General features: G+C 36.5%; 2 protein-coding genes across 2 annotated transcripts; both read left to right on the forward strand.

Moving 5' to 3' along the window:
* Positions 1-317: 317 nt before the first annotated feature.
* On the forward strand, positions 318-8,507 carry creb3l3l (cAMP responsive element binding protein 3-like 3 like). The gene is made up of 10 exons (XM_052094285.1): positions 318-440; positions 1,044-1,175; positions 3,211-3,550; positions 4,046-4,143; positions 4,241-4,333; positions 4,454-4,560; positions 4,676-4,744; positions 4,891-4,975; positions 6,113-6,203; positions 7,229-8,507. The coding sequence occupies exons 1-10, from the start codon at positions 402-404 to the stop codon at positions 7,615-7,617; spliced, it is 1,443 nt and encodes a 480-aa protein (XP_051950245.1). The 5' UTR covers positions 318-401; the 3' UTR covers positions 7,618-8,507.
* Positions 8,508-10,703: 2,196 nt separating this feature from the next.
* Positions 10,704-12,166, forward strand: gadd45ga (growth arrest and DNA-damage-inducible, gamma a). The gene is made up of 4 exons (XM_052094571.1): positions 10,704-10,820; positions 10,929-11,030; positions 11,138-11,348; positions 11,460-12,166. The coding sequence occupies exons 1-4, from the start codon at positions 10,768-10,770 to the stop codon at positions 11,571-11,573; spliced, it is 480 nt and encodes a 159-aa protein (XP_051950531.1). The 5' UTR covers positions 10,704-10,767; the 3' UTR covers positions 11,574-12,166.
* The last annotated feature ends 850 nt before the right edge of the window (positions 12,167-13,016 follow it).

A 13,016-nucleotide genomic window follows, 5' to 3' on the forward strand; every position in this document is an offset into this window, starting at 1 on the left:
TGGAATAGTATGGAATATAATACATTTATAATATCATAATACACCACTATAGCTAAGGACACGTTTAGTCTTTTGCTTTAGTGTATACATAGTGCCAGCCTGTAACACAATTGTGTGCTCAAGTAACTTTCTGTAAATTTTAGAATTTCTAGAATTTCTCAATTTAAACTTGCAAATTACAATTCATTTTTCACATGTAAAATCTTGAAACTTATCTGGCTAATTCGAGGTATGAAGTACTAAACTGCATCTCCCAGGGAGCTTTGCGAAGAAGACGTGCCCACATGTGCCAGATCTAACTTGCCTTTACGTAGTGACGTAATTTTTGCCTCGTTGGAGGGTGATTTCATCAGGAAAAAGACTGCAACACAAAGAGAGAAGAGACTTCCTATTTTTAGTGTATGTCAACGTATCTTATTTCGGTATACGATCAAAAAGAGGTAAGCGTTTATTTTACCGCCTTTTAAGATCTGAATCGTTGATTTTGACGTTCTCAGCAGAATCTTCGCATTTAATCACAATATTTTTTGCTAAGCTGTCAAACGTCAGACCTGCCACATGCTTTACCAGATATATTATTTAGTTGATATAATGTATTCCATGTATATAGTTATTGATATGGTTCCATTGCGATTATTATAATTATTATATATAAAACGTCACATTCGAATTTAGAATTAGTAACCTTTAGATACTTTAAGCAACTGTTATAATGTTACAATAAGCCCTTCCTGTTGATTTTAATATACTTTAAAACTATTGATCACAGTGGATTCGTTTTATGTATGTTACATATGCTATAATATACGATAGATTGATAATCCTGTAAATTGTAAAGTTGTCTTTTGTGTTGTGTTTAAGAAAGAATCCAATCATGTGATTAGTGGGCGGGTCTGAACTTGATCGAGCTGTCAGTGCGCAGTATCACTGCGGATCTACCCTGCTGCTGCTGCTGCTGCTGCTGCTGCTGCTGCTGCTGCTGCTGCTGCTGCTGCATGTTATCTGTCTCTTGATTTGTACTACAATATCTAAATCTCTTTCAGATGTCAGTGAGTGAGGATATGGATAATGCAGACCTGCTTGGTCTAATTTTCCCAGATGAAGATCATGGATCCAGTGATCTGTTCCTCGCAGAGGCAAATAACTTGCTGGATGCTTTGCTTTCAGAGCAAGATGTATGTAACCTTCATTTTAAGTGATCTCAAACAAGAAGCAACTTTTGTTAGTAGGTTTATATTAGAGATGCACTGATACCACTTTTTCTCTTCTGATCCCGATCTGATACCAGTGTTGTTTTTTGCAAAATCAGTTTAGAATATCTTTATATATTGTGTGGAACTAATTGGGAGTACTCTTTAAGATTTAAAGAAACACAAACCTCTAACTACACATTATTTCAGTATAAATGTATAGCTTATTAAGAAACACTTTATTATTAACTAGTATACTGGGTAGCAGCAAAATAAACAGTAATTCCAGTCTAAGTAGAAAAGAAACCAGTGAGGATTCCTTTTCTTTTTTTTGTGATTAACATTTTTATTGATTCACACAGAAAACACGAGAAACAAAACATATATACATGGGATCAACATTTAACATTTAACACTACCACTACCCCTCCCACTCCCCACCTCGACCCGACCCCCAACAAACACTCCCGTGGTCACATGAGCATCTAAACACATAAATAAATAATAATAAAAACATTTAATAAAAAATTAAATATTAGCCAAAATCAACCTTTGCCCCTGATTATCTGCCAAAACAATAAAGACTCCTCCTAATTTATCTTTACTCCGTTTGAGACATTTGAATTGTAAATGTTTACTTATCAGTATAATGACTCTCCTGCTTTTACTTGAGCCAGCACTAAAGAAAAGATGTCCACCCCATATTTTCCCAAATTTGTAGTCTTCCTGCAGGAAATGATGCATTTTTGAAGAAACTCTATATCATATTTCTTATGTTTAACAAAGTGAGGATTTCTGCAAAAAATAATGACTAGTTTTATCTAATAATAATAGTTTTAATTAATCAATTAATGTCATACAAAGTCCAATAAAGAGAAAAAGAGCTAAATCAATATTTGGTGTGAACAATTTTGCCTTCAAAACAGCACCAATTCTCCTACTAACACCTGGACTTTTTCTTGGTTGATAGGATGTTCCAAGCTTCTTGGAGAATTCATCACAATTCTTTTATTTATTTATGCTGTCTCAATTACTTCTGTCTTTTTGTGTAATTTCAGACTGACCTGTTGTTCAGTGGGGGGTTTTGTGAGGGCCATGCCCAATATATATATATATATATGAGCATGCATCTTCCTCAATATTTATTATAGTATTGATACTTATTTATTGCATATGCCGTGGCATTTGGTGGACTTTTGAAATGAGGAGGCAGAGTGACATCTAATTTTTCATTTATTTTTTAAGTCCAGTGAAAATTCATATTTCAATTCTATTTGACGTTTACCAAGTTTTCAGACGAGACCCATAAAGAAATCATATATATCACAATATATGTAAAACACGTGTATTTCATGTATGGTTTTCACTGATATAAAAAGTTGCATACTTGAGCAAATATGCAACAGCATACCGGTATATTTCAAAATACTACAAAGAAGTGACTGCTTCATATATATAACATATTTTCCCAAATCAAAGTGGAATTTGAATATGTGTGACCAAATATATAAACCATAGTTTAAATGTTCATGGCCATATATTATATTTCTGTATGGGAAGATATATTAACAAGCATTCAGAACTATAATGTTTTGTATGCTCATAATTACTAACTATTTAGTAAACCAAGTCAAATTATAAAATTAATTATGTTCATGCGTTCTATTTTGTTTCCACTTTGCTACAAAAATTATACTTCCAGTTATAGCAAAAAGCATATTTCAAGTATTTATTACTTTTAATTGTTGTCTGGCAATTATTTGTAATAGTCACCTTATTTTTTGGGATAAAAAGGAGTGCCTTTAAATGAACAGAAGTGCTCACTAAAACCGATTTACAGACCATTTCGTGTTCTATGTCAAGTCATTTCGAAATCTGCGTATGGATTGTACCATAAATGATTTTTCTCATCCGAATTTGTTTTAAGGGCACTGCCTCCCTTGCCTCCTCTGAGAAAATGCCACTGAGATAGATAGACTGATAGAGTAAATGGTTTTTACAAAAGCTTTTATTTTTGCAGATGCTTAGTGGAATGGATACAGAGGACTTTCTCAGCAGTCTTCTGGGTGACGACAAGGATGGGCTGTCTGTCAACTGCCTGTCTCACTCTCCTCATGGCAGTGACAGTGGCATCTCAGAGGACACCACCCCTCCTCACTGCCAGAGTCCACACGATTGCAGTGAGATAGACACTGTCTCCAGTCCAGGCTTCGATTCCTTGCCATATCCCGAGTGTGTGACAGAGAGCTACGAGGCCCAGGTGGTGCAGACAGACCACTGCTATACCCTCCAGCAGGACACTGATGCTTTGCTGAGTGTCCGCTCAGAGAACCCTGATTCAGATGTCTTCATAGATGTTGGTATGTGTTGTTTGTGCTTTGATTAGTAATAAACCGATAAGGGATTCTTAAACTATAACATAGACTTGGTAGGGGCGTATTAAACTTACTAGATGAGGGAATTAATACAGTAGTTGCAAATGCTTTTTGGTAACACTTTACAATAAGGTTCCATTTGTCAACATTAATAACATTAGTTAACATAAACTAACAATGAACAATACTTTTACAGCATTTATTAAAAGTTAATGCTTGTTGCAACAAATAATATTTTTTTACATTAGTTAATGCACTATGAACAAACATGAACTATTGTTCAAATGTATTATTATAAACAAACATTAGTCATAATGTTATAAGATGACTAAATGCTGTAAAAAATATATTTATGGTTCATTGTTAGTTCATGATACCTAATGCATTATCTAATGTTAACAAATGGAACCTTATTTGTAAAGTGTTACCTTGACAGGGTTGATTTAAGTGTTTAATGCAAGTTTTATTTCCTGCTTTCAGACGATTTAGATGTTGATATGACAGAAGACTTCTCCAATGTGCTGCCCTGCTCACTCACAATTGAAGATTCAACACATGGCTGCAACCTAGACAACCAGGTAAACAATACACAAATAAATCAAGATAAGAACAGCTTGGTTTTACCATGACAACTATCTTGGACGTAATGTGATTGTAATTTTTTTTTGTCTTCAGTTCCAGTTCAAAGAGATCGTTTTGACTGATGAGGAGAGAAGACTTTTGGCAAAAGAAGGCGCTACTATTCCAGCTCACGTGCCTCTTACAAAGGTAAATAGATTGGCATATCTCTATGGTTATGAAGCCAGGATGATTTCTTACTGAATGATGTGTTAATTAACTTAGTGAACTTAGCATGATAATGTTAAAGGAAATCCTGTGAATCTTTAGGCAGAGGAGCGGACCCTAAAGAGAGTGAGGAGGAAGATCCGTAACAAGCAGTCTGCTCAGGAGAGTCGCAAGAAGAAGAAGGTTTATGTTGATGGCTTAGAGAACAGGTTAGCACCAACACCATGCATTCTCTTGAAACCAATGGCAATCATAATGTATTTTGTCATTTTTTTTTTTTTTTTTAATTACTTTTGATTTAAATAAATATATTGTGATCTGTAGGGTTGCAATCTGCACTGCTCACAACCAGGAATTACAAAAGAAGGTTGAGATGCTACATAAGCAAAACATGTAAGCTTTCATCATGTGTAACAGTACACAAATCATATTCAGTAGACTCATCACAACATCCATCTATTCATGAATTAATGTTATTGAAGGTAAGACTATTTCATAATAACTATTAACTGCAATTTATTTATTTTTTGTATCTTAAGGTCCCTTATTGAACAGCTAAGAAAACTGCAGGCTTTGGTTAAAATGTCCACAATGAAAACCACCACAACCAGTACTTGTATTATGGTGAGTATTCAGGGTTTTTTTCTGGCTCAAAATGAGGTGGAACTACATTGAACAAAAAAGTGACATTAAGAACACATCAATTTTGGTTTTGCCTTAATACACTCCTAATGACCTGGCAACTGAATAATAGTGTTCATTTTGTCATCTGTTTTTAAAATTTAGTCTTAGTCCTGTGTCAAATGTCCTTTTTAGTTTTTAGCATATTTAGTGAACCTTATCCTATTGGTTTTAGTTGACAAAGTCTGGGCATTTTTATGTAGTTTTAGTCAATGAAAACCGTAAACATTTTTAGTATTATTGATAATATTGATCAATCTAGTCTATCCAAAACCTATATATATATATATATATATATATATATATATACACACACACACACACATTTTATTGTTGTTATTTTAGTATTATTTTTCACATAAGATTGATTTTATCATGATGATCTCATGATTATGACGTTGCGAGCTGCAGACAGTTGGAGTGCGTATCAACCGGCAGAATTTTATATCTCTCCTGGTCTCGACTCCCACTCAGATTGGGTCTTTTCCGCAACTGGTTGAAGCAGCTATGAATGCACAGAGAGTGACAGTTTTGGAGTTTGTGTTTATTTACATGGCATGCTCCCGTATTATATGAACTTTAATTAAGGATGAAATAAAGATATACCGCCATGCTGTGATCTGTGTTTCTATCAGACACTCAAGCTGCAACGCTCCTTTTGTCTCGTGTGTCATCATTATAGTTTTATATGATCTCAAGTTACTTTAAATGACTTGAAGCGACTATTCGACAATGGAATTTTGTTTATTATTATTGCAGAGATTTGCAGTTACAAATGACAATCCACCGAGTGCAATGCTTGTTAGTGTTTTCCATGAAGACACACACTGGTGTTTTGTAGACAGCCGGAGGCGGCAAAAACTTTTGACAGAAGTGGCCACCTAGTAATTCTTTATGCAGGAAAAACCCTGGTATTTTTATCCATCAGGGCACAGCATGAGAAATGGGTCTTACTTCACTCCTATTCATTATTTATAAAACAAATATAAAGTATTAAGAGTAATCTTTTTGTTTTGCTTAAATACGATGGCAGAGAAAGTAAGATGTGTTTCTTGACCTTCTATGTTTTAATTTTTCCAGGTATTCCTGCTTTCTTTCTGTTTGATCATCTTTCCCTCAGTCAATCCTTTTGGCAGCAGTGGACAGAAAGATCTGTATACATCATCAACAGGTGAGCACTACATTTGTTTGTGTTCCCATTGTTCTTGTGCCTACATTGAAGGCAGATTCTACTGTCTCTTTTCAATGGCGAGACTCCAATTGTGATAGTCCTTCTATTTTTAGATAACCATTATGTAATATATACTATATTACTATACTGCCCTGCAAAGGTAAAATGCCAAAATTGGCAAAACTAACTTGCCAAAAATTGAATTAAGTGTCCTGGACTATGATCTGTCCTGTGACTGACATGTTTGGCTCAACTATGCTCAGATTCAGAGATAACCGATTCAGACAATCTCCTACAGTAATTATTTTAGGGCTTTTTTCAGTTTTTTTTAGGGCAGTTTCCTCCTGAGCGTGACCACTGAGTCCATTGATTTGTAACTAGTAGCACATAATAAACATGCAAAAAAAATAAAATATTTCATATAATTTTCCTAAAAATTTATGGCAACATATGTGGACAGTGGGACTAAGTAGTGAAATTTAAAATAATACCAAGCTAAAGAAATTCAGATTTGTTTTTTAATCAAATTGTTTATTATGTTTCCAGGGGTGTTGGTTATTCAGTTTTTTGAGACAGTATGTCAGAAATTAGCATAATTAATTCTGATTCAAAATAACGGCCAGCATCATCCAATCACTGCCAACCATGTTCAAATAAAATTATACATTATAAACTCAGAATCTATTGATTACCATTGTCCCATGTCTGCCAAGCATGTTGAGTGCTCCAAATATCATCTGCAGCCAGAAACTGAACTTTTGATAGAGAGTTTGGATTGAATGCACTTAGCTGCATAGAGATCTATAAGATGCTCCCTTGCTCCCTGTTTAGTAAATGACTTAATCTGCAGTCTGCTGTCTGTCTGCACTGGTCTCAGAACAGTTCAAATCTTTATATAAAGCATCTGAAAGCAGCATTTTTCAGCTTTTGGAAGAACCCATTGATTCTCAATGTGCCTATAGAGAAGCCAAAATACAACGCACAAGGGTATTTAGTAAACAATATAGCTTTCTGCTCCATTCTAGGGATGTCCCGAGTCCTGCAGTCTTATCCAGCTATTGTGAAAGATGACATTGTATCCACGCTTGCTAAAGAAGTGCCGGATCAGGAAGTCCTTCTAGTGGCCACAGTGGAAAGTAACCAGGTGCTGCTGTCAGGCAGTCAGAACCATACACCTGACTACCAGCGGGTCGAGCAGTCGGACTCAGATTCTGGTGTAAACAGCAACTCATCTTCTGACTTCCCCACTCCTGCCCAATCAGATCTCAAAGCAGACGGAGCTCTCTCAGAGTCCCACAAAAACTCAGCGGCAGCTCCGGTAATCTACGATGGGCAGAGCAAAACCAAGGAAAGCTGGATAGAGCAGAAACCCACATCAGTTATTATACAGCAGCACCGCTCTGATGAAATGTAGGAAAGCACACAAAAGTTCATCATCTAAAACAACACTTTGTTGTTTTAGATAAAAACAATATTAGAGCCATTTCAGTCTGTCCATTTAGTACATTTTTGATATGGATCTACTGTTATGCTTTAATAGCACTTTCATTGTACCTAGTCATTTATTTGGATGTTATTGTCCATTTTGATATGCACAAATTACGATTCTCTTTCAATGGAAAGGTGAAGGAATTTGATCATCGTCAACTCTGCATTGCGTCCATTTTGAGTGTAGATACATTCAGGAAATGTATTCATGTGTCTACCTATTGTAGGGTATCTATTAGAATATAATTTTCCCTTGTAGAAAGGGAGCCATTTGCTTAGAGATTCCACTACTGAAAAAAAAAATCAGTCATGGTGATATAGGGGTCTATTTAGAAAAGGGATGAGCTATGATGGGCCCAACTTTTCTTTGTAAAAGCTTGCTTTTTTTCTCTCATTGTACGTTCTTTGTAGCTTAAATCCCCTTCTATTAAATTGCTGTAAATTTTGGCTTAAAATGTATCTTTTAGAGGGGGTAAAGTGTTGCACATATACAGATAATAATAATATGGTGTTTATGTGTGTGTAAATACAGTATATATCAAAGAAATATCATGATATTTTGTGTCAGATACACATTTTAATGTAATTTTCAATATTGATATATTATTTTGTCTTAAGTTTATTTTATGGTAGTCTTTTTTGTATTATTTACCTGTTGATTGCTTTCAATCTTTGATATCATAATATGATGCACTGATGTATCTGTAAACATGGAATGTCCATAAGATAAGCAGTTTACTATTGATTTACTAAAACTATGATCCATTTTCTAAGTTTTTGACATGCATCACACAATAAAAAGTGTTAGTATCAAGAATGAACAATAAATATTATGTAAATAAATGCTGTTTATCTTGTTTTTTACATCTAATGATTGATGATTCTTAATATGATGATGGTACAAATTAAAAAACAAACAATGGGCTTGTTATTAGTCCAGACATGTCCTCTTTAAGCTGCCCTAGATGTGCCAATCAACAAAAATGTACCCCACACAAAATGTAGCACACGCAATTAACCTGTCTAACTTAAATGCAAATGCTCTGAACAAAATAGAAAACTGAGAAGTTAATCTGTAAATTGTTCCGATAACCTCTTAAACTTTAGTTGCAATGTAGAGCACACAAAACAAACGTCATGAATTAGGACGTTCATATTCATAATGTGAAATATAATTGTTTAGTATAATATAAATCTATAAAATAGAAAAATCCTTGATTTTTCAGTATCCGAGTATAAACCAGAAAATGTATATATAGCTCAAATATCTTAAGGTAGTTGATGAAAGGAATGTTTTATCCATTTTGAGTAATTTCCATTTTGTGTCAGTAGATGTCTCCAGAACACTGCGATTAATAGTTCAGCACTGGTAGAATTTTGGTGTAACTATAAAGTCCGCTCTCAATTATCAGTTGTACAGTTTTACTGTGGTATCATTTATCAACACCTGGCGGCTTTAGTTTCAATTGCATTTTTTCGTAAGGGTGTCTTACATGACCTAATAATCACCAGTGCTATTTAAGATGATGAGCAAGCGAGTCCTGTATCTTTCAATTGCTTGAATCACTCAGCCACCACGCCTAGATGGCGCCTTGCATCTAACAAATCTCAATCTCAATAGTTTGTTATTAACAAGAGTTGTTGGCTCGAAGTCCCATTGGGACACACACTTTCTGCAGGGGGTTACAAAGGCAGGGGCAGGAGGAACACGAGGTTATTGTACCCTGTCCTTAACAGGCACACGACAAAGACGCGTAAATTAGGATGACTGCTTTACAAATGCAAACGATTGGCGTGCGTCTCACTAGCAGCTGGCTTTGTGCGCGCGTGTGTGCGCATGTGTGTTGGTGGTGTGGGTTTGTAGTTATAAACACTGATTCTTGCATTTTTGGGTGTTCAATTAACTACGGGCACTTTTATTACAAAGAGTGGAATAAAAATAAACTATTTCAGTATATATTGTGTGAAGATGATTTCTATCCATTTTCAAAAATTACGACTGTTGCGGTGTAATTTCAAACACACAAAAACATTTTCTCATTTACATATAGCCTAGCCACCCCCTCCCCCAACCTCTCAGATATAGAACGGGTACTTTAGGGGGGCAATGGCATACAACGAAGGGGCAGGTAGTCGGGGGGGGGGGGTTGTGCTCTTGCTTGTGTTTTGCGCGTGTGCGTTAGGGTTACCATGATACAATCTGACTGTTTGCTTCACTCCCGTTTGAAGGGGACATAGGGGTCATTTGGGGTCGCTTCAGAAGACATTGAGTAAATCACTGTAGTAAATACAGAATACGTTTATGCTGCCTTCATGTGATTTTTGGAGCTTCAAAGTTCTGTTTACTATTCACTTGCATTGGCATGACCTATAGAGCTGAGACATTCTTATAAATATCTTTGTTTGTGTTCTGCAGAAGAAAGTAAGAAACATCTGGGGTGGCATGTAAATGGGTGAGTAAATGATGAGAGAATTTTCATTTTTGGGTGAACTATCTATTTAAACACAATACAGAATTTGAGATAAGGTGGAAAGGATGCTGATGGGAAATTTGTAATCATTTCACATCACAAAAAATGTACATAAAGCTCCTTAAATGTACAAACACTGTTGGATATTGTTTGTAAACGAATGAAATAGACTTAGCAAGAGTGTGGAAAAAATCAGTAAGGCTAAAAGTGCCCATAGTTGAAGAAACACCCATTCTGCAATCCATGCATGAGGACTAAAGAATAAAATTGACCAATAACAACTTTACTTAGTTTGTACCCAAAATCACGCAATCTGTGCAGTAAGAAAGAAAGAGCACGCGCCATGCTTTGTGTTGATGGAGTAATATTTAAACACACACGTGGACTGTTTACAGGCAAGGCGCTTGTATCAGAGTGATTTGCATACACCCGTGCCGGCAACCAATCAGAAACGAACATGAGCGGAAAATCCACCCACTGCCGAGATCCGTTGGTCCTCTATATAAGCAGCGACCGCCTGACTGCGCATCACACACACGCTCAAAGCTCCAAACAGAGGAAATACTCACTAAACGATATTGCTACTTAACGTGGATTTAAAAAAAATGACTTTTGAAGAATTTACTGGACAAGACAACACACCAGCCACTGGCGATAGGTACGTTTCTTATTCATTTGATTATGTTTATTACCACTTGCTCTGTTTACGTTTTTAGCAAAGCTATAAAGAGTATACTTGTGCTGATGTGCCGGTTTTGTTCTCCAGAATGCAGACTGCAGGAACAGCTCTAAAGGAGCTCCTGGTCTCCGCTAAAAAGCAGGACTGTCTTACCGTGGGTGTGTATGAGTCTGCACAAGTTATGAATGTGTAAGTATCTTTTATGTATTATTTCAAAGCTTACTACGTAAAAAGTGTTGCCTTTCGTATGCATGTTGAACCGGTCCCTAAACATTGTCTGTTCTCTGTGACCTTAGTGACCCGGACAGTGTGGCTTTCTGTGTCCTGGCCACGGATGAAGAATATGAATGTGATATAGCCCTTCAGATCCACTTCACTCTCATCCAAGCCTTCTGCTTCGACAACGACATCAACATTGTTCGTGTGAACGATATTGATCGTCTTGCTGACATCGTGGGCAGCGACCAGGATGAGGAACCTAAGGACCCACACTGCATACTTGTAACGGTGAGTACACTATGTACACCTACACTGCATCTAAACCTACATCTACACCTCGTCCACACCTACGCTGCATCTACCTATGACATTAATGGTGCTTCTCTTGTTTCTCCATAGAGCCCAAACGCCGACTCTTTGAAGGACTCTGCTCTTGAGAGACTGGGCATGTTTTGTGAGGAGAGTCGCAATGTCTATGAATGGCTGCCTACTATTACTCTGCCAGAACGCTGATTGGGGATCATTTTGGCATGTTCTTATGAATGAAGCAGGAATTTAAGTCGAAGACTTGTTGTGAAGACGTCTGTCCTGAAGGTGCTCAGCTCAAAGCTAAAAGCTTTGACATGTTGTCTGGATTACCCTGAAACAGGGGAAGAGACAAGTGGACAGTCCCAGCGTGCGGTTGGCCATCCTGAAAAAGCTGCAGTTATGAATCTTATTTGGATGAGCATGGATAAGTCTTTTATGCCACTCAAGTCTATTGTGGTGGTATCATGGAGACAATAGAGGACTGGTGGACTGTGAGGGCACATGAAATTGTTGGAGGTGAAAAGCCTTGGAATAAGGAATGCGAAGATATGGATTTTAAAGAGGTGTGACACTGAAGAACTAATTGTTTTGTGGTTGAATGGACACTTTGGAAGTTGTCTGAAAAATATTACATAGACACTAGAATAACTTGTTTTGGAAAAAAAAGATCGATTTTCCTTGTTTGCTGGTGTATGAAGTTCTGTATTTTTGTCAAAGATTCACAATGCAATGTTAAATTGTGGCGAAGATGCATAAAGACATTTTTGAAAATTGAAATAAATGCTTTAAATATGCAATGATGGTATGTTTCTTTCCAAATCTGTTTTGAAATATTGTTAGCTTGCAACAATGAGCTTATTTTCACCCAATCACAAAAACTGTATATAAAAAAAAAAAAAAATCAGTGTAGGGAGATGACGGCAGATCAGTAACTGAGTTTGCATGGCAGAGAAAGAGAAAGGTTGCGATATAGCAGCTCTAGAGAAGCTGGCATCTTTCCAGGCTCTGCTTGACCTTTCACCACCCATGCACCAGTTGCTCTCTTTAAACATCTTACTCAACCGAAAGGACTGCTTGCAAATGCACACTGACTTCTGTCATGTGTAGGTTTTGCACCCTCCATTTGGAGCAGAGACAGAGTAGAGTCAGATCCACTAAATGACTAGTTGAGGTCAACTCGCCAAAACATACTGAAGGTTACAATGATCATTTCAGCATTTCAATGAGGACAATTCTAAAGTTTAAATCTAATAATGCAAAGCTTTGTTTTACTATTGTTCAATTAAATTGATTTTGCACAGGTTGGAATGCATTAGAACCAATACCTGGGAAACCTTTTCCTTTCTTGACTTTCTTTACTAACACAAAAAGGTGATTTCTACTCATCCGTTGTATGCAGGTGGTTTGTGGTTTTTCAAGAGAAAGGGTTCCAGCCTATCTGTAAAACAGATACTCATTTGTGGTGTGTTTGATCTTTCATCTCTAGTTACGCTGCCCAGCCATCTTCGATCTTCACAATAAATTGCATCACTGGAAATTTTTGAAGAGGTGCATGCATCTAACAGTGGATACCTTCACCAGGTGTTGTGTACCATTGGCAAATGCAAGTATATCAGAACTTGAAAGAGCATTTCAGTATAAAAAGTC

This window comes from Xyrauchen texanus, chromosome 27 (genome assembly GCF_025860055.1).
Source record: "Xyrauchen texanus isolate HMW12.3.18 chromosome 27, RBS_HiC_50CHRs, whole genome shotgun sequence".
Lineage (NCBI taxonomy): Eukaryota > Metazoa > Chordata > Actinopteri > Cypriniformes > Catostomidae > Xyrauchen > Xyrauchen texanus.